The 21,292-nt window shown below is 40.0% G+C and overlaps 1 protein-coding gene across 6 annotated transcripts in view; it reads left to right on the forward strand.

The window, feature by feature from the left end:
• Positions 1-21,292, forward strand: part of atp10d (ATPase phospholipid transporting 10D) — a 319,766-nt gene that overhangs the window by 209,986 nt on the left and 88,488 nt on the right. For all 6 annotated transcript variants that reach the window (XM_078547252.1, XM_078547262.1, XM_078547241.1 and 3 more), the window contains 5 exons: positions 761-892; positions 3,086-3,213; positions 6,955-7,207; positions 11,075-11,310; positions 12,823-13,011. In XM_078547252.1, coding sequence (XP_078403378.1) covers positions 761-892; positions 3,086-3,213; positions 6,955-7,207; positions 11,075-11,310; positions 12,823-13,011 — 938 coding nt within the window. The remainder of the gene's footprint in view (positions 1-760; positions 893-3,085; positions 3,214-6,954; positions 7,208-11,074; positions 11,311-12,822; positions 13,012-21,292) is intronic.

Here is a 21,292-nt window from a genome sequence, read left to right on the forward strand (position 1 = left end):
TCAAGCATCTCACATTGAGATACCATAAAAATTAAAATTCGCTAAATGGCGTTGCTGATGATTTAAAAAAAAAACTTAAGCTAGCTGCCACAAGAAGAAAATTTAAGCCAGTGATAATTTTAACACCCGGTCTTCCAGTCAATCCAGTTTAAGAATGTGTGGTATCTTTCGGTTGTGAAAAATTGTATTGGAAGCATTTTTTGATTAGTTCATCCTCATGGTTTCATTTTGAAATTGAAATTAACTAATGCTTAATTTGAACACTTACTGTCATATTTTTGCCTCTTTTATTTTGAACAGTGTGCTTTGATGACAGCTCAGTTGCACTCGACTAGGAGCATTTAATGGTTCTGATCAATTTGAAGGCGATAATATTAACATCAGTCAATACATATTGTAATGACAATTAGTGATGGCATTTCACTTCCCATTTACTCAGTAACCTCAGTAATTTTTCTCTGTATCTACAGCACTCTTATTCAGATGGAAGTTCAAAATTAAAAGTGTAATCAAAATGATGTCAGAGATTATGATCATAGTGTGAAAGGGGTTATGAACTGGTAACAGTGTAAGCAGCATATGGCTGTTAGTGCTAATTTGGGAACTAAGAGTAGTTTAGCTGGCTAAAGGAGCCCAATTTCCTCGTCCTATTCCTGTTTTATGTTGTTGAATTCTAGTATTTAAAGAAAATACTCACTTTTTCCAGTTTAATTTAACGATAACATTGGATTTTCAGTTTATCTTTTTTTCCCTAAACCAGGACATGAAACCAAAGCAATGATGAATAACAATGGCCCTCGCTACAAGCGCAGCAAATTAGAAAGGAAGCTTAATACAGATGTTCTTTGGTGTGTGGTCCTACTATTGGTGATGTGCCTGATTGGAGCATTTGGTAAGTGACCAAAATATGAATGAAAGAAGTCTGGCGTGACTGTACACAGAGTTAAGTATATTTTTCTGTGTGAGAAGTTGCACAACAATCCCTTATCAATATGGAAACATATATCCTTGTTGAAGCATTAAGTGTTAATGCACAGTAAACATTTAATTAGTTTGTAGTGCAATTTGAATGGTACAAGTTTGGATGCTGCCCCTTGGACAAATGCATTGTTCCTATTAAAATAGAATGTTTTTATGCTAATAATGTATCTTAGACTTAAGCTATGAGATCCCCATTGTATTTGAAAAGAGAGAAAATCTGTGGATGGATTTTAAATTTGACGTGCTGAAGAATGGGGAGCCATGGACTTAAGAGATGATTGGGCTAATAGGAGTGTAGGGCATATTGCAAGCTTGGTAGAGTTCTAGGTGAGTTAAAGGTCATAAGGTAGCACTTAAAACCAGCAAGAAAAGCATTTCAGAAATCAAGCTTAGATGTGGCAGAAGGCATGAATGAGAGTTTGGCAGTAGTGAGAGTGAGTTAGGCATGTGGGTGGATAATGCTGTATAAGTAGAAGTAGGCAGTCTTGGTATGGACTTGCTGTAGTTTTGAAGCTTAGCTCAGGATTAAACAAGAGATCAAGAATGCGCTGCAGTACTTTCTGTGCTGGGGTTCTGTTTTTTGAGTTAACAGCTTTAAGTGTTGGATAGTTTGCAGACTCATAAAATAAGAAATAGGACCAGGATAAGGCCTTTTGGCCCTTCAAGCCTGCCCTGCCATTCAATAAGAACATGACTGATCTGATGTGGCCATAATTTCACTATCCTCCCTTTCCCCCATAACCCATGTCAATCAAAAATCTGTCTAACTCAGCCGTGAATATATTCAATGACCCAGCTTCCACACTTCGCTGGGGGAGAGAATTCCAAACACTAACGACCCTCTGAGAGAAGAAATTCCTCCTCATCTCTGCCTTAAATGGGAAGCCCCTAATATGAAACTATATCCCCTAGTTCTAGATTTAGTGGGGGGAACATCCTCTTAGCATCTATCCTGTCAAATTCCCTTAGAATCTTATATGTTTTAATAAGATCACCTCTCATTCTTCTAAACTACAATGAGTATGGGCACATTCCACCAGCCTGTCTATGGCCCTCTTCAAGTTTATCACTATACTCCTCAATGGTCATAATACTTGCATGGTTTGTGTCATATGCAAGTTGAAATTGTGCTCTGTACGCACAAGTCTAGGTCATTAACACGTAGAGAAAAGCAAGGGTCCTAACACTAACACCTGAAAACCCAATATATACCTTCCTCCAGTCCAAAAAGCAACCATTCACCACAGACAGAGGGCAAGATGGTGGTGTAGTGCTAATGTCACTGCTAATTTCATATTTGTGCTGTCACTGTCCCTTTTATTCCATGGGCTATAATTTTGCTAACAAGCCTGTTATGTGACACTTTATTAAATGCCTTTTGAAAGTCCATGTACACCATATCAACTGCATTAGTACAACAAATTATTAAAAGTGCCTTTGTGACAGCTCTATTAGTGACTCAGTTGATTATGGCAATGAGTCGCTGTTCCATACACAACCAGGAAAGTCCAAGGTTTAGACCCAAGTCTTCACTAAGTTATTTGATCTGTCAGGTTGCTGTTAATGTTTGATAGTATCCTTCAAATGTCCTGCTTTCCCAGACTAGATATTGTCTGCAAGACTGGATATACCACTTTTAGTATCTTTGTTAATGGTGTCATAAATATTGTGAATAGCAAAAGCCTCTGTACCAGTCACTGAGAAAGCGTTCTGATCACTGTTACCCAACTAGAATTGCTACCACTGAAAATTGGTCCTCAAAATGATCTGAATTTCCTTTTAACTATCAGATCCTTTATGTAATTGTCTTTACCTTTGATCTGAATAGACTTTTCTGTCCTACTCCATGATATGCCATCTTGTGTCAAAATGCACAATGCCTACCTACATCTTATGCAGCGAGAGCATTACAATGCTGTATTTTATGGTCCACCTAAAATCCTGTATGGCCACTGTTTTCTTGTATGTACCTCTCAAAAGAAATATTGTGAATAAAACAGTCCATTTATAACTGATTTCAAGTAGTTTCTGTAATATTTAAAAACAATGCCATTTAATTTTTTAGATGCCTAACAGTAACGCCACTCCTTTTTTTCTTGATAAGGTCATGGGATTTGGCTAAGCGGCTATTCGCAGTTCCCTATTTTTAATGTCCCACAGCCAGATGGAGAACATACTCCTCCAGCTTTGGCAGCATTCTACATGTTCTGGACCATGATCATTTTACTACAGGTAAGGAGTGTGCACAAATGTTTTAATTTATATTGACATCTCAAATCTAACCCCACTTTGTAAACACAAAAAAAAAATCCAAGCAAGGTATTTATTAAATTTATACTTTTATCTTTGTGCTTATCAAGGGGAGCATTGTTAATGGTGAGGAACTGAGGACTTTCTCTTTTAGTCCAGAGTTTATTTGGGTGTAATATTGGCAAATTCAGAATAACCGTCAAAACAATGCTGAACACTGACCAATTTTCCTCTTTTATTGCACTACCATTGCCACTGTCTTGACTGAGATGAACTAATGTTTTCTGTAATGTTTAAAAATAGTGCAGTTTAATTTCTTAAATGTCTAACATTAACGTCTCTTTTATGATAAAGTCGTGGGATTTGGTTAAGCGGCTATTCGCATTTCCATAACTTAGTCCAGACTTGGTGCTAAATCTGGGACTTCCCTGGTTCTGTATGGGAGAGCAGCTCACTGCTGCAACCAACTGAGTCACTAACAGAGCTAACACAGAATATTTTAGAGATAAAAACAAAAAGCTAAAAGCTACTGCGAATGCTGGAAATCCAAAACAAAAACAGAATTACCTGGAAAAACTCAGCAGGTCTGGCAGCATCGGTGGAGAAGAAATCAGTTAACGTTTCGAGTCCTCATGACCCTTCGGCAGAACTGAGTATAGTTAGGAGAAAGCTGAAATATATTCTCCTAACTATACTCAGTTCTGCCGAAGGGTCATGAGGACTCGAAACGTTAACTGATTTCTTCTCCACCGATGCTGCCAGACCTGCTGAGTTTTTCCACAGAATATTTTAAGTTGTTGTATGAATGCGATTGATGATGTGTACATGGACTTCCAAAAGGTATTGATAAGGTGTCACATAACAGGCTTTTTGTCAGCAAAATTAGAGCCCATCGAATAAAAAGGACAATAGCAGCATAGTTTTTTTTTAAAATTTATTCTTTAATGGGATTTGGACATTGCTGGCAAGGCCCAGCATTTGTTTCCCACCTCTAATTTCTCTTTAGCTGAGTGTCTTGCTAAACCATTTCAGAGGGCAGTTACGAGTCGACCACTTTACTGTGGATCTAGAGTCACATTTCGGCCAGATCAGGTAAGGATGGCAGATTTCCTTCCCTAAAGGATATTAGTGAACCAGATTGGTTTTTACGACAATTGATGATGGTTTCATGATCACCATTCTGAGACCTGAGCCCAGATTTCCCTTCCCGGGTCGAGTGCGCAGAGTTAGGAGATTTCCGGGCTTGGCGAACCCGACCTTCTAAAAATGTCCGCCCGCAGCCTAGATTTTTGGGTGAGGGGGGCGTGGTGGAGAGCGGGCTGAAATAGAAGTCGGGGCAGGCAACCTCGGAACAAATGCAGAGGCTGTGTGGTGCAGAGGCAGACTGGGCGCAATGTCGGCCTCTGTGATCCAGCTAAATTAACATCCCTCCAGACCTCACTGCTCATCTCCCTGTCACCCCATATGCTCCCTATGCTCTGTCCATGCCAACCCATTGCCCCTCTACATATCCCCATTGTCCCATACCACCATACCAACTTAGTGCCAACTCATGCCAACCCATGACTCCTACACACCACTCTTTACCCTCCATGCCAATTCAACTAGTATCCTTCAACACTTCTTGGGAAGTCTCAATGCTTCCTGAGCAGTTGGACTGTCCTTTGACAGCTTGACAGTCCCTTAACAGCTGGACAGCTCCAATGAGTTGGTGCGTAAAAAATGTATAATCATTTTTAATTCAAACAATTCCAAAGGGTGCCTTACCCCTCCCAAAGAGCGCCTTAGCCCTCCCAAAGGGCGCCTTAGCCCTCCCAAAGTGTGCCTTAGCTCTCCCATATGTGTCCCGGGACCCTATCCAAAGGAGTACCTTACGTCTCTAAAGGGGTACCCTGGCTATCCAAAGAATCCACCAAGTTCAGACATCCTTTTATCTGGTCTGCTCTGTGTACTCCAGGACTCAAACAGCTAGGGTTGGAACATTGGAAGTCAATGGAGGCAGCTGGTGATTTAAATGGCCAGCTGCCTCCGCGAATCGCGCATGTGAGAACCCTAGCCCGACTCCAGTCCCACTCCCGTGAAGATGGCAAATGCCGGGTTAGGGGACGGGACTTAGGAAATTTGGCCATTTCCAGGATCTGGGCCTTGGTTTTAATTCAGATTTTTTATTAATTGAATTTAAATTCCACCAGTGGCCATGGTGGCATTTGGACCCGTGTCCCCAGAGTATTAGCTTGGGCCTCTGGAAGACTTGTCCAGTAACATTACCACTACACCACCATCTCTTCCTCTCCCTGTGGTGAACAGTTGTTTTACAGGCTGCAGGAAGGTATATATTGGGTTTCCAGGTGTTAGGACCCCTGCTTTTCTCTATGTATGAGTCATCTATACTTGGGTGTACAGGGCACAATTTCAAAATTTTCATACAACAAGCATGTGACAAACATGTCAAGAGGGCATAGACAGTCTAGTGGAATGGGCAGACATGTGACAGATGAAATTTATTGCAGAGACATGTGAAGTGTTTCATTTTTGTAGAAATAAGATGAAAGCCATGCAGAGAGACCGGGGTGTATATGCGCACAAATCATTGAAGTTGGCAGGACAAGTTGAGAAAATGGTTAATAAATCATTAGGGATCCTGAGCTTTATTGATAGGGGCATAGAGTACAATAGCAAGGAGGTTATGCTAAACCTGTTTGAAACATTGGTTCAACTTTGATTGGAGTATTGTGCCCAGTTCTGGATACCACACTTTAAGAAAAATATGAAGGCGTTAGTGCAGAAAAGATTCATGAGAATTGTTCCGGGAATGATGAATTTCAGTTATATGGACAGATTGGAGAAGCTTGGGCTGGTCTCCTTGGTGAAGAGAATATTAAGAGGAGATTTGATGGAGGTGTTCAAAATCATGAGGAGCCTGGACAGAGTAGATAAGGGAAAATTGTTTCCAGTGGCAGTAGAATGAAGAACCAGAGGACACCAATTTAAGGTAATTGGCAAAAGAAGACATGGTGACATGAGGAAACCTTTTTTACGCAAGAAGTGGCTAGGCATCTGCAATGCAATGCATGAGAATGTGGTGGAGGCAGGTTCAGTTGAGGCCTTTGAGAATTGGATAATTATCTGAAAAAGAATTGCAGGCTATGGGGAAAAGGTGGGGAAATGGGACTACCTGAGTTGCTTTTGCAGAGAGCCGGTACGGACATGATGGGCTGAATAGCCTCCTTTTGTGCTGTAACTATTCTATAATAACGTCATTCTAATGTTGGCAAAACATTAGCAAGAAAATTTGTGATCAATACCACTTAGAAAGCAACTGACTCACAAAGTGCATCTGCATCTGGTACAAATTGTGTGGAGTTGAAGGCATATCCCCACCGAGAGACTAGGAAAATTCTACAGTGAGTTTACGACAATTGCATTGGCTGAACTCTGGGCACTGGCTGACCGGCTTTTAATTAGAAATTGATGCAAAACACATATGTTCTAAGAGGAAGATTTGAAAAAAAAGGTGCTTAATTTTCCATAAAATATTTATTGCCAGTTTTGCAATTTTACAAACAATTCAAAGGTACTGGGTGTGAGGTAGCATATTTTAACATAATGTGAAAGTATAATGATAACATCAAAAATATTTGTTCAAACTAAAACTTATCCTAAGCTATTTGGTTGAGTGCAAATGCTACTTTTGTTATCCCATCCTGGCTCTCTATTTCTCAGGTGTTGATCCCAATTTCCTTGTATGTGTCCATTGAAATTGTCAAGTTGGGCCAAGTACTCCTCCTCCAGAGTGACATTGACTTGTATGATGAAAATACAGATTCAACAATACAGTGCCGGGCTTTGAACATCACTGAAGACCTGGGACAGATTGAATATCTCTTCTCAGATAAAACTGGAACACTCACTGAGAACAAAATGGTTTTCTGCAGGTGCAACATTGCTGGGGTAGAGTACTTCCATGAAGAAAATGGTATGTTTCTATCTTGTTTATGGCCTCTGGCTTTCATTTGTAGATATTATGATAATTTGTCAGATTTTAAAAGCACTAAAATAATCACATCGACTACTCATTGTCTGAGGTTATCCAGTAAGTGATAGATATACTGAGCAAGAAGGCCCTAGGTTCTTTCTGAAGTCTGTGATTGCTTAGCTCATTATGAGCAAATCTTATCAGCCACATGGCTTTGGAGGAGAGATGTGGAAGTGGGGTGAGTTTTAGAAAGGTGTGCGTAAGGTTGTATACTGAGCGATCTTGTCTGAGGCATGGTAAGACTGGAACTGTACCCACCTGGCAGTGGAAGGTAACCATTTGGTGGCAATTAAGTGGCCACTTGGGCACAGATTGGTCATGCTGCCAGGATCTTCCCAATGGATGATGGGCCACGCTTGAAGTAAGAAAAGCTTGCATTTATATAGCACCTTTCAAAACGTCAAGAAATAGGAGCAGGAGTAGACCATACAGCCCATTGAGCCTGCTCCGCCATTCAATATGATCATGGTTGATCTTGGGATTCAGCTCCACTTTCCTGCCCAATCCTCATATCCCTTGATTCCCTGAGAGACCAAAATTCTGTCCATCTCAGGCTTAAATGTATTCAATGGTGGAGCATCCACAATTCTCTGGGATAGAGAATTCCAAAGATTTACAACCGTTTTAGTGAAGTAATTTCTCCTTACCTCAATCCTAAATAATCAGCCCCTTATCCTGACATTGTGCCCTGGTATTTTAGATTTCCCAATTAGTGGAAAGAATCTCTCAGCGTCTGCCCTATCAAGAATCTCTCAGCGCCTTCCCTATCAAGAATCTCTGAGCGTCTTCCCTTTCAGAATGTTGTATGTTTGAATGAGATCACCCCTCTTTCCTTTATGTAGAGAATGTAGGTCCAATTTACTCAGCCTGTCGTGATAGGACAACCCTCTCTTCCCAGGGACAAATTTAGTGAACTTTTGCTGTACTGCCTCCAGTGAAAGCGTATCCTTCCTTAAATATGGAGATCAAAACTGCACACAGTATTCCATATATGTTATCACCAAAGCCCTAAACCTAAAACTATAGCAAGACTTCTTTATCCCTGCACTACAATCCCTTTACAATCAAGGTCAATGTGCCATTTGCCTTTCTAATTATACCTGCCAGCTAACTTTCTGCTTTCCTTGTGTGAGCACACCCAAACTTCTTTGAACATCAATATTTACAAGTTTCGTACCTTCTAAAAAATATTCTGCTTTTCTATTCTTATAACCAAAGTGAATAACTTCACACTTCCTCACATTATACTGCACTTTGTTGCCCACTCACTTAACCTGTCTGTTTCTCTTTGCAGCCTTGCTGTGTCTCCCACAGCTTACCTTTCCAACTTTGTATCCTCAGCAAACTTAGATACATTACTCCTCAAGACATCCCAAGCTAGAGTTTTTTTGAGGCATAGTCACTTTGTAATGCTCAGCTACAGGGGTGTAAACATTCTTCAGGCTTTTACAAGCAATTTCAAAGTTGTCACCTTGTGATTTCAATACTTTCTGATGCACAAACGTCTCCAACAAAAATTTACTGCTGGAAAGTCAAGCAAACAAATTCTTTCTCCCCCTACTCAAACCCCACTCAGCCAATCGATATTTTAAAACTATTTCATTGGATGTAAAGCATCCTAAGGACATCAAAGGTACTATAGAAGCACAAGATTTTTTGTTTTTATCTACAATGCACTATTTTCTGGCTGAAACAGCATATGACTTGGTGCTTGACCTTTGCCAAGGCAAACACAACAGCTAATTTGTGCAGGAAGACAATGAGTACATAATAGAAAAAATGGAAGAGAAATATTTAAAATAAATACATGTGGATTCATAAAAAATATTCTCAAGTCATCAGATCACAATTATACATGGTGTTACAAGGTGGACTGTGTTTTATAAACCAACTTCAATGCGAGTCTCCAATTGTTTGCTTTCCTTTCCTGGCTGCCTCCCCTTGCAAAGTATCTGCCATCTGTTTGGTATTACCTTCATAAGCCCCATGCCCTGATTAGGAATGCAGATTATGAGAATTGCGGGCATACCTTCATGTTCTAAAATTGGAATTGTGAGCTACCCATATGAGTATTTTTACTGTATTTTGTTATTATAACCTTTTAAAATAGAAGTGAATTCCCATTAGTTTGGTCATCATTGTACCTTGTTACTTACTGTGATGTAACTCCAGGTTAGCATACAAAGCTCCTATTTTAAAAAAAAACTTTCTCTAATACCATTGTGATTCAATGTCCTATGACATGCAATTTTAAAAGTTGCTTGAAAAGCACAATCGCTCAGGTTAAAGCAAATCCATCAAAGCACCTAAGTCACGGGAAAAATAAAACTGCTAAGAACATAATATAATAAAACTACATAGCAGGTGAGTTAGCATTGATTAATGTCCTGGGTGCAACCCTTCATCAGAATTGGGGTGGTCAGAAACCATCTTCTGGAGCAAGTCCGGACATCCCCATGAGAAGAAAAAGGTGTAAGTTGCCTATTTTTTGCTTTGGATGCTGCTCAACCTATTGTCCATTCCCAATATTTTCAATTTTTGGGGGGTCAGATCTGTTCTATAAACAAACTAAAATAAAGCATATTAATGGCATTGAAACTCCCTTTTCTTGTCATTTTGCACAATTCTACTTAATGGAATGGAATTTGCACCCAAATTTATGGATTTGTTTAAATTATGTGAAAATATTAATATTTGACGCTGATTCCCTTTTAAAACCACAATCTTGTATTAAATTTCAGTTGCACTGTTTTGTTTATCAGTGAATGCTTCCCTTCGATATGGACCATTTAAGACTGTTATTTGAACATAGGCAGCCTGTGCCATGTTCATAAATTAAAAAGAAAACTGCTACTGAAACAAGAAGCTACTTGTTACAAAATGAATTATTAATTAAACTTTTGAAAATAAGAGACAAGGTAAAATCCTGCACAGTTGTCCTGTAACTGCTCTTTTAAAAAAAAAAGAAACTGGAAGGCTAACCTACTCAAGTGAAAGGGAGCAGACGTGTTTTATGAACTTTACAAAAGGGGCATGTCAACTAGGCATCCTTGTCTTTTTGACACACTATTTGTTGAGTTCCATTGCGAAAGCAGTATTGGATTAAGGCTCTTAAAAAGACAAATGGTTCCCAATCTGTAATATAACCAGCCAGGCTCTGTGAGGATTCCAATGTCCCTAATGTCCACCTGTGTTGTCCATTACATTAGCCAAGCTAGCCACATGTGGCCAGTTGGGAATTCTGATATGGTTAATTACATTTCTGACCAGTAATTAAAAAGATGAGTAATAGATGCTTTTGTTGGGCTTTTGATCTCCATGCTCCTATTGGCACAGCAAATGCATGTGCACTTCAACCTTTTTGTGCATTGTTGGTAAGATGGAAAGCAGAGTGTTCTTTGATCATTGTAAATGCTTTATTTCCTTGACTACTGAATGGTGGTAGATATTTATAAAGAAACATATATATATATATACCTGTATATTTACCTATATTGTGTGCCGGAATGCAAGGCATTCACTACAAAATTAGTGCATGTGGTTAAAAGAGTGTCTAGTTAGCAATATGTGTTGGAAAAGTCATTTTATCTACTCTTGTACTGAAGATCGACTTCAAAACAGTTTTGAGCATCATGTCCCTTTAAAATATTTAAACAAGATACACATAAAGGTTCAGCATTGGATGCTGACATTCATTGAAGTATTGTGATCTGCACCATTTGTGTGAAGAGAATGCTAGAATGCTTGAGTCTTTCCAGTACAACTGTTTATATTCATCTTGGATTTTGTCTTTTTCCTGCCCCTCAGCAAAAAGGCTGGAGTTCTATCAGGATTTTATTTCTGAAGATTTATCTAACATTTCTGTGGAATCCATTTGTAAGTGGCACCATTCGAATAGCTGCAGATCCCAACCTGTGCTGGGGAGCCATAGCTCATTGAATTGCTTAACTGCTAATCGCTCAATACCGAGGAAGGAAGATGAATATGAAGATGAACATGAAAAAATTACATACTCTTGTCATGTGGCATTCAGCAGCTCAATTGTGAGTATGTCCACTATGTGCTTTCTTTTAATTAGTGAAGCTTCTCACTTTCTGGCTCTCGCTCTTGCTTCCTAAGTTTAATACATTTTCTGAAGCCACAAACAAAAGCTGCAACAAACGGGTGATATATATTTTACCTGCCTCTTTCAAACGTATATGTAGACTTTATTTTAAAACAAAATACGTTGAATATAGAGCTTTTGAAATCTGTCCATTTGGGTTTTTTTAATTAGAGAAGTACTGGAATTCTGAAAGATTTCACAAAGGTGAAAACCTAATCCTAAAGCTTAGCAGATTTTTTTTCTTAGTGCAAATAGTCCAAGCATTTTATTTCAGGTATTTATTAAACTTGAAAAGTGCACTGAGCATCTACATCAGAGAATAGTGCAGCATGGATTACAACTTGCTTATCTCCACATGTTGAGTTCTATCATAAGGAGACATAAGGTACTTCCCTGTAAATGGAAAATCCAAGGGAGATGTATTTTAGGTGCATAAATAAATGGGTTAGATCTCCAAGAGGCAAAGGAGTGAATTTACTGAGAGGGAAGTGCTTCATCTAGTACAGAAAACCAGAACATACCCTTCAAATTAGAAATTGCTTAATTTAAAATTAATGGGTTGGATTTTACAGTCAGCGACAAAGCAACAGCAATCACACTGACCTCGAAGAAAGCTGCCCACAATGATCTAGAGATCTCTATGGTATGCTTTTACCCTTTCTCAACGGTTGTTTAAAATCTGGCAGTACGTCATGGGATGGCTTGGTGTGCACGAGCAGTGATGTCAGCAAGCAAGTAAGCAGCCACTCATGTTGAAATATTCTCATATAACAAACCCGGAACTTATAAGCACTTAATATCCTTGACTTTTAATTTATTTTCTTAAGTAGTTAAGTAGATTGTGATTTCATTTAGATACAAGCTAAAATATAAAATGTGTTAATAAAAGGTGTGGGTGGGGGACCTCAACAGCCCATCCTCTGAAAAAGTGTTGAATCACCTGTTCAAACTCCAGCATTTGTGTCAGTTTCAATGGCAAATGCTGACAGTTTGCATCATTACCACACAATATCTGGACCATCGAAGACAAAAGGGTTCTAAGATGTCGGATCCACTGTCCTAGAAGGCTGAATCAATGCAGGTGTTTTAACAGTGGGCTACACACTTTCCAAGTAATGGTATTGAGAAGGTGAAAGAGCAGGAACTGGAAATTTTAGAAAAAATAAAGCTATTGGGAGTAATAAACTAGCAACAGTCTTTAAGGGCTGAATGTTTTTTGAAATACCTTTCCTAAAGTATTAAAAAAAAGCCTAAATGCTTGTGGAATGTGTGGTTATTAGAATTATAACAAGTTAAAACAAGTTAACAACATTTCTCTCTCCCTTGCTACCCCTCCCCCTACCGCACCCGTTCCATCCCCCCACCAAACCCTTAACGTTTGCCTCCTTAGCCTCTCCACGCTGCAGGTTTTAATAGAATCCTCGCCCTAATAATGTGTTCTGATTTTCAGGAGAGAGATGTTGCACCAGACTCTCAGCTTCTAAGGAAATTAGAACAAATCACATCTCAGCCACTGGACTTGTTGGATAGAGCAGAAAACGGGCTCTCCCTGGAGTACACATACATTGTTGACTTCTTCCTTGCCTTAGCCATCTGTAATACTGTCGTGGTGTCATCGATTAATCAGCCAAGGCAGCGGGTAAGGGCAACATTTAACATGTGTCTGTTTTGCTTAAATAAGGTTTTCTTAGAACTCTGGAATCTGGATTTAATTCACGTGCTGACTGATGGGTGAAACTCTCCTGTTTGACACTTTCTAAGGGTTCTGTGTGAAATTAGTTGATATAGTTTCATTCCACTTGCGAGTGTAGACTCACAATACAAAGCTGCCTCTAATTTAACATAATGTGTTCCTATATTGAGATTTCCCTCTAAGTCCAGTGTCGTTGGTGAAGGAAGTTGCATTTTGTCATTGATGCAGTGGGGATGGGGGAATGTGGCAGGATGGGAGTGATTTTTCTAAGGCAGCATGAATTAAGCTTCATGTTGATAGTTCCAAAAGTGGAAAATTGCCCTCCTCTCTGGTTTCCTCCATCTTGAGGAACGATGAAATATATTATTCGAAATACATTTTGCCTCTGTTATCTTCCAGTTTCCTGTAGCTTGTAATTCTTCTAGCAAAATGCCAGCATCCATCAGGTGTTTATAACAGTAACAAGTGTGTTTATGATAATCTGATATTAAACTACCTACCTTCAAGTAAATAAATATTGAATTAATTCCATATCTGTTTTATCATATTAATAGTAGCAAACTATTGTTTTAACAGTAGCAGAATAGGAAAATATAATAAACCTTTTATGTAATTATGTATATAGTTTGTCCAAAAATGTGGTTCTGTGTACTGGAGAAGACCGTATAAGGCGATTGTTCGACTGAGATGTTAACTGAGACACTGTCAGCCTGTTTGATGGATGTTAAAGATCATTTGGAGAAAGAGTGGAATTCTCTTGGGGCAGAATTTTTAGCTCTGCATGCGGGCATGCACTCGACCCACTCAAGCGTAAAATAGCACGTGGTGACATCAGGTGAGCGTCCCGACGTCATCCCGCGCTCGAACGATATTTCGGCCGGCAGGCGCGTGTGAAAGTCGGAAGCACGCCCACCGACAATTAAGAGGACAATGAAGCACATTGAAGTTTCAATTGTCCCCGACTTTTCGTGGTCCGTCCAACCTTATGGTTGGCGGACGGGCGAATCTGTCAAGATGGGATTTGCATTTTTGATGAAACCTCATCCAAAGGTGGGATGAGGTTTCCATTATTAAATTTTTTAAAAATGTATGGACAGAATTTTCATTATGTATATGTTCAGGTGATTGATTCTGATGCGTGGATATTTTTTTCCGGATTTTAAAATCTTTATTTATTACTTTTAAATTCCTCAGGTCCCTGAGGCAGCTCTCTGCTTTCAGGGAGCTTTCATTCCGCACTCCCTCGCACCCACACTTAGTCAGTGCCTGCCCTCCTCCTGCCCCCACCCCAGACAGTGTGAAATCGCAGTCGGGGGCTGATCGTGGGCAGCGGTCCATTCCCCGGCCGTCCCTGGGCCCGCCAACCGCACCCGCACGCTGACCTAAAAATCCTGCCCCTGGTATCTTGGCCAACTTGCCTCTTTTAATCTATGCAACCAAAAACAAATCAACTGGTAATTAAACTTATTGCCATTTGTGGGACCTTGCTATGCATAAAATAGCTGTTGGGTTTATCCACATGATAGTAATTGTATAATGTAATTAATTTATTGTGAAGTACGTGGGCAAATTTGTGAGAGGTGATAAGTTCTTTAAGGTTATAAATGTTTTAAGAAAGTGTAAGTTTTCTCCATATTATATTTCCTAGTGTTCAGTTCTTATTAACAGAATTTGGTTCAAAGTGGTGCACGGGGGAAAGAGATGCTTTAGGTAAGGTTTACTCCAAGAAGTAAAGTGCGCTGAGTGGGGAATTTGGGAAGGGCGGGGAGGAGTTGCTTTGTTTTTCCTCTACTCTTTTTCAGCCTCCAGTATTTGATTTCCACTTTGGTGCAGCAGAAGGAGCAGGTAAACCAGTAACTGATATTATTGGTTTTAGCAGTATTGTAACCATTGTATTGTTTTATCAGTATTGTAAAGTTTATTGGCAGTGCTAAAACCTATTGGGAGGTGTAGGCTTTATTAATTATAATTAATTCATTAGCAATTATTAATTAATTAACACATATTGGAGATGGCAGGGCAGGTGATATGCTGCAATTTGCAGGATGTGGGAGCTTCTGGATACTGGTGTGATCCAGGACAAACACATCTGCAGTAAGTGTTTGCAGCTACAGGAACATCGGCTCCGAGTTATTGAGTTGGAGGCTAAGCTGCAGACACTGCGGCATATCAGAGAGGGGAAGGTTACCTGGACACTTTATTCCAAGAAGTGGTCAAACCCCTTAGGCTAGAGTCGTCGGATTTGGTCAGGGACAGGAGGGTGTGACTGTAAATGAGGCCCAGAGGGCAAGAATGCCGGAGCCTCTGCCCTTGCAATTGTCCAGCAGGCTTGAGGTTTTTTCAGCTTGTTTGGATGAGAGTGGGGGCTGCAGGGTGGATAAGCTAACTGGCCATGGCACTGTGGTACAGAAAGCCATTCAAGCAGGGGGAATTACAAGGAATGCAGTGGTAGTAGGGGACAGTATAGTCAGGGGGATTGACACCATTCTCTACAGCAAAGAGCGTGAGTCCAAACAGCTGTTTTGCCTACCTGGTGCCAGGGTTCGGGACATCTGCTCGAGGCTGGAGAGGAACTTGCAGTGGGAGGGGGAGGACCCAGCCATCGTAATCCATGTTGGTACCAATGACGTAGGCAGGACAAAGAAGGAAGTTCTGTATAGCCTGGCACTAAATGAAGAAGCAGAACCTCAATGGTCATAATCTCTGGATTATTACCTCAGCCACCTGCAAATTGGCATAGGACAAATCAGGTTAGGGAAATGAATGTGTGGCTCAAAGACTGGTGTGAGAGAAGTGGGTTCAGGTTCAAGGGGCACTGGCACCAATACTGGGGAAAGTGGGACCTGTACTGTTGAGACGGCCTACACCTGAACCATGCTGGTACAATTGTTCTTGCGAACCACATAACTGGGGAAATAGAGAGGATTTTAAACTAAGTAGTGGGGGGCAAGGGTACAAATTTGGGAAGATGTGGTAAATCAAAGAGTAGAGACAAGGCGAAAGAGAAAGGTATTATTACAGGAAATTAAAAACAGACGATGACCGGAAGGGATAAAGAGTACAAATCTACAAGAATCAACAGATGAGTCTAGAGGTTATAAAAAGAATAAAAGGATTAAATTAAAGGCTCTGTTTCGAATGCTTTGTGCATTCAGATACAAAACATTTGAACTGAGAGCACACATAGAAATAAATAAGCTTGATTTGATAGCCATTACAGAGACATGGCTGCAGGGGAACATGGATTGGGACTTGAATATTAAAGGGTATCGGATATTTAGGAAGGACAGGAAGCAAGCAAAAGATGGAGGGGTGGCTCTGTTAGTTAATGATGGTATTAGCACAATAGAGAGGGATGACCTAAGTTCAGGAAATCAGGATGTGGAAACGGTTTGGGTAGAGATGAGAAATGCTAAAGGCAAGAAGTCACTTGTGGGAGTCGTGAAAGGGCACCTTAATAGTAACCACGTGGTAGGATGGAGCGTAAAGGGAGAAATAAAGGGAGCTTGTCAGAAAAGCATGGCAATAATCATGGGAGATTTTAATCTAGATATAGACTGGAAAAGTCAGATAGGCAAAAATAGCCTAGATGAGGAGTTCATGGAATTTTTCTGCGATAGTTTCTTAGAATAACATGTTCTGGAACCAGCCAGAGAGCAGGCTATATCTGACCTGGTATTGTGCAACGAGATGGGATTAATTAATGATCTCATAGTGAAGGCACCCCCTAGGTAGCAGTGACCATAATATGGTTGAATTTTACATTCAGTTTGAGGGAGAGAGGAGTAGGTCCAAGACTGTTTTTAAACTTAAATAAGGGCAATTATGAGGGCATGAACGCAGAGCCGGCTAAGGTGAATTGGCGAATTAGGTTTATGGATAGGTCAGTAGAGATGCAATGGCAAGCATTTAAGGGGTTATTTCAGAATACACAGAATAGATACACTCCAACGAGTAAGAAAAAGCCCAAGGGACGGACACACCATCCGTGGTTAACTAGAAAGGTTAAAGATAGTATCAAGCTTAAATAAAAAGTATATATTGTGCAAAGATATGTGGAAAGCCAGAAGATTGGACAGAATATAAGGAACAGCAAAGGATGACTAAAAGATTAATAAGGAAGGAAAAATTAGAATACTGGAGAAAGTTAACCAGAAATGTAAAAACAGATAGTAAGAGTTTCTATAAATATTTTAAAAAGAAACAAGCTAACAAAGTGAGCGTTGGTCTTATAGAAAGCAAGTGTGGGGAATTGATAATGGAAAACAAGGAAATGGCAGATGAATTGAACAGGTATTTTGCATCAGTCTTCACTATAGAGGATACAAGTAACATCCCAGAAGCAACTATAAATTAGGAAATGGAAGGGAGGGAGGAACTCAGGAAAATGGCAATCACCAGAGAAGTAGTACTGAGTAAATTGTTGGAACTGCAGAATTGATCCTGGGGTCTTAAAAGAAGTGGCTAGTGAGAAATTTTCCAAAACACCCTAGATTCAGGGAATGTCCCATTAGATTGGAAGATAGCAAATATTACTCCCATTATTCAAAAGGGGAGGGAGACATAAAGTGGGAAACTGCAGGCCAGTTAGCTTAACAACTGTCATAGGGAAAATGTTAGAAGCTATTATTAAAGAAGCTATAGCAGGACACTTGGATAAGCTCAAGGTAATCAGGCAAAATCAACATGGTTTTGTGAAAGGGAAATCATGTTTAACCAACTTATTGGAGTCCTTTGAAGGAGTAACATGTGTTATGGATAAAGGGGAATGAGTGGATATACTGTATTTAGATTTCCAGAAGGCATTTCATAAAGTGCCACATCAAAGGTTATTGCGGAAAATAAAAGCTCATGGTATAGGGGGTAACATATTGACATGTATAGCAGATTGGCTGGCTAACAGGAAGCAGAGAGTAGGCATCAATAGGTCTTTTTCAGTTTGGCAAGGTGTAATGAGTGGTGTGCCATAGGGATTAGTGCTGGGACCTCAACTGTTCACAATTTACATAAATGACTTGGATGAAGGGATGGATGGGATGGTTGCCAAATTTGCTGATGACACAAAGATATGTAGGAAAGTAAGTTGTGAAGAGGACATAAGGAGGCTACAAAAAGATATAGATAGGTTAAGTGAATGTGCAAAGATCTGTCAAATGGAGTATAATGTGGGAAAATGTGAAATTATCCATTTTGGCAGGGAGAATAAAAGAGAAGCATATTATCTAAATGTTGAGAGATTGCAGTGCCCTGAGATGCAGAGGGATTTGGGTGCCTTAGTGCATGAACCGCAAAAGGCTAGTATGTGGGTACAGCAAGTAATTAGGAAAGCTAATAGAATATGTTATCATTTATAGCAAGGGGAATTGAATACAAAAGTGGGGAGGTTATTCTTCAATTATACAGAGCACTAGTGAAATCACATCTGGATTACTGTGTACAGTATTGGTCACGCAATTTAAGGAAGGATGTAAGTGCGTTGGAAGCAGTTCGGAGAAGGTTTACCAGACTAATACCTATGAGGAAAGGTTGGACAGACTTGGCATGTATCTGCTGAAGTTTAGAAGAGTAAGAAGCGATTTGATTGAAACACATAAGATCCTGAGGGGACTTGACAGGGTGGATGTGGAGAGGATGTTTCCTCTTGTGGGAAAATCTAGAACTAGGCATCACTGTTTAAAAATAAAGGTTCGCCCATTTAAAACAGATGAGGTGAAATTTTTTCTTTCAGAGGGTCATGAGTCTTTGGAACTCTTCCTGAAAAGGCAGTGGAAGCAGAGTCTTTGAATATTTTTATGACAGAGGTGGATAGATTCTTGGGAAGCAAGGGGGTGATAGGTTATCGAGGGTAGGCAGGATGCAGATTTGAGGTTACTGTCAGATCAGCGATGATCTTATTAAATGCTCAAGGGGCTGAATGGCCTACTCCTGCTCCTTGTTCGTATGTAATGATTTTGAGATTTATTAACTTCCATGCAGTGATATAGTTGAGGCTATTTATGAAAAAGGGGTAACAAGTACAATGAATTTCCATTGATCGAATTTTTCCATTTTCATCAGTCCCTGAGGATGTGGTGAGCTGCCTCTTTGAATTGCTGCAGTCCTTGTGGTGAATGTACACCCACAGTTGTTAGGGAGTTTCAAGAAAAAAAGAAATTGTAATATTTTTCAGTTGGTAATATCGCTGTCATATTTCTTATGTACTGGAAGACAGGCTGTTGGGGATTGTAAGCTTGGTAATTGGAGTAAGAAACAAAGCAACTGTAAGAGTCTAAAACCAACATGTGGTTTTGATATGTTAATGAACCAAGAGGAACTTCATTCAAAATTTTACATAAAGCAATAACAGGAGTAGTTTTGAATTGAGTTGTTTTAGTTTAAACGAGGATATATGTGCAGGTTGTAAAAAGTGTAAATAAGTAAGTAAAGCTAAGGTAAGTTTTATTTTAAAGCTTTTAGGAGCTAGGGTAAAGAAACAAATTTAATCAATTCTGGAAAGAAAGCATTTCTGAAGAGGCTGGGTTAGACAATAGAGAGATCAAAGGGAAGGAATATATTTAAGAAAATACGGAAGCCTATGTGGGATAGCTGTTTAGATCTCCCAGAAGACAGCAGGAGAGCAGACCAGAACTCCCAGAAGACAATGTGAACAAGGCTAGACCAGGAGAACCAGTTGCTATCAGCCTCGGAGGACCCCAAGGAAAAAGGCACTGTGCAGTAAAACTTAGTGGAATTATATAGATTTTAAAATCTATAAAGATAGTTGCTGAACAGAAAAGGGGAAGGCTAGCTTTGAGAGTAGTTAAGTTAAGATCTTTTGGAGCTATTTTAAAGCAGTTTACTGTATGAAGCCATCCTTGAGTTTAAGTGTAATTGTTTTTTTTTGCTTTTTTCTAAATAAATGTTTACCCTAAAGTCATCACAAGTAGTCGGGGGCATCATTTCCTGATTTCAGAACCTCTCTTCATACTATACAAATTGTAAAAATCATTTTGACAACTGTTTCAAGTTTCCTTTTGGAATTTGGGCAGCTCGGCATTTACCATCAGCTAAGCCATAACAGGAGGGAGTTCCAGGATTTTGACATGGTGACAATGAAGGAACTGATACATTTCCAAGCCAGAATGATGCCAGTTGGAGGGGAACTTGGAGGTAGTGGTGGTTCCATAGGCTCCTGCCCTTGTTCTTCCAGCAGGTAAAAGTTGTCAGTTTGGGCAGTGTTAAATTTCTTTCCATTTGCTGCTTATGACATCTTCTGATTAAGGAGCAATTCTGACGCAAAGCAAAAAAGAGTTTTCAGGCTTTGGACAATGCACCAATCCAATCCCTTCTTTGAGTCTTCGGAGTTAAAAGTACAATTAATTAATGCCAGGAGGATTCTGTTTTATATGGGTGCATTCAAAAATCACAGAACCACTTCCTAAAATAAGCATGGCAATTTTTCTTTTATTTATTCGTTCATGGGATGTGGGCATCACTGGCTAAGCCAACATTTATTGCCCATTCCTAATTGCCCTTGAGAAGGTGGTGGTGAGCTACTTTCTTGAATTGCTGCAATCCATGTGGTGTGGGTACCCCCATACTGCCCTTAGGAAGGGAATTTCAACGATTTTGACCCAGTGAAGGAACTGCAATATGGTTCGAGGTCAGGATGGTGTTTAACTTAGAGGGGAACTTGCAGGTAGTGGCATTCCTATGCATCTGCTGCCCTTGTCCGTCTAGGTGGTAGATGTCAAGGGTTTGGAAGGTGCAGTCGAAGGAGCCTTGGTGAGTTGCTGCAGGGTACCTTGTAGATAGTACAAACTGCTGCCACTGTGCTTTGGTGATGGAGGAAGTGGATGTTTGAAGTGTTGGATGGGGTGACAATCATGTGGGCTGCTTTGTCCTGGATAGTGTTGAGCTCCTTGAGTATTGTTGGAGCTGCCCTCATCCAGGCAAATGGAGAGTATTTCATCGCAGTCCTCACTTGTGCCTAATAGATGAACAGGCTTTGGGGAGTCAGAAGGTCAGTTACTCACCACAGAATTTCCAGCCTCTTACCTGCTTTTATAGCCACAATGTATATATAGCTGGTCCAGTTCAGTTTCTGGTCAATGGTAACCCCCAGGGGTGATAATATTTAAGGATTCAGCAATGCTAATGCCATTGAATGTCAAGGGGCGATGGTTAGATTCTCTCTTCTTGGAGATGATCATTGCCTGGCACTTAAGTGGCAAGTAACATTTGTGCT

Source organism: Cetorhinus maximus, chromosome 1 (assembly GCF_964194155.1).
Source record: "Cetorhinus maximus chromosome 1, sCetMax3.hap1.1, whole genome shotgun sequence".
Lineage (NCBI taxonomy): Eukaryota > Metazoa > Chordata > Chondrichthyes > Lamniformes > Cetorhinidae > Cetorhinus > Cetorhinus maximus.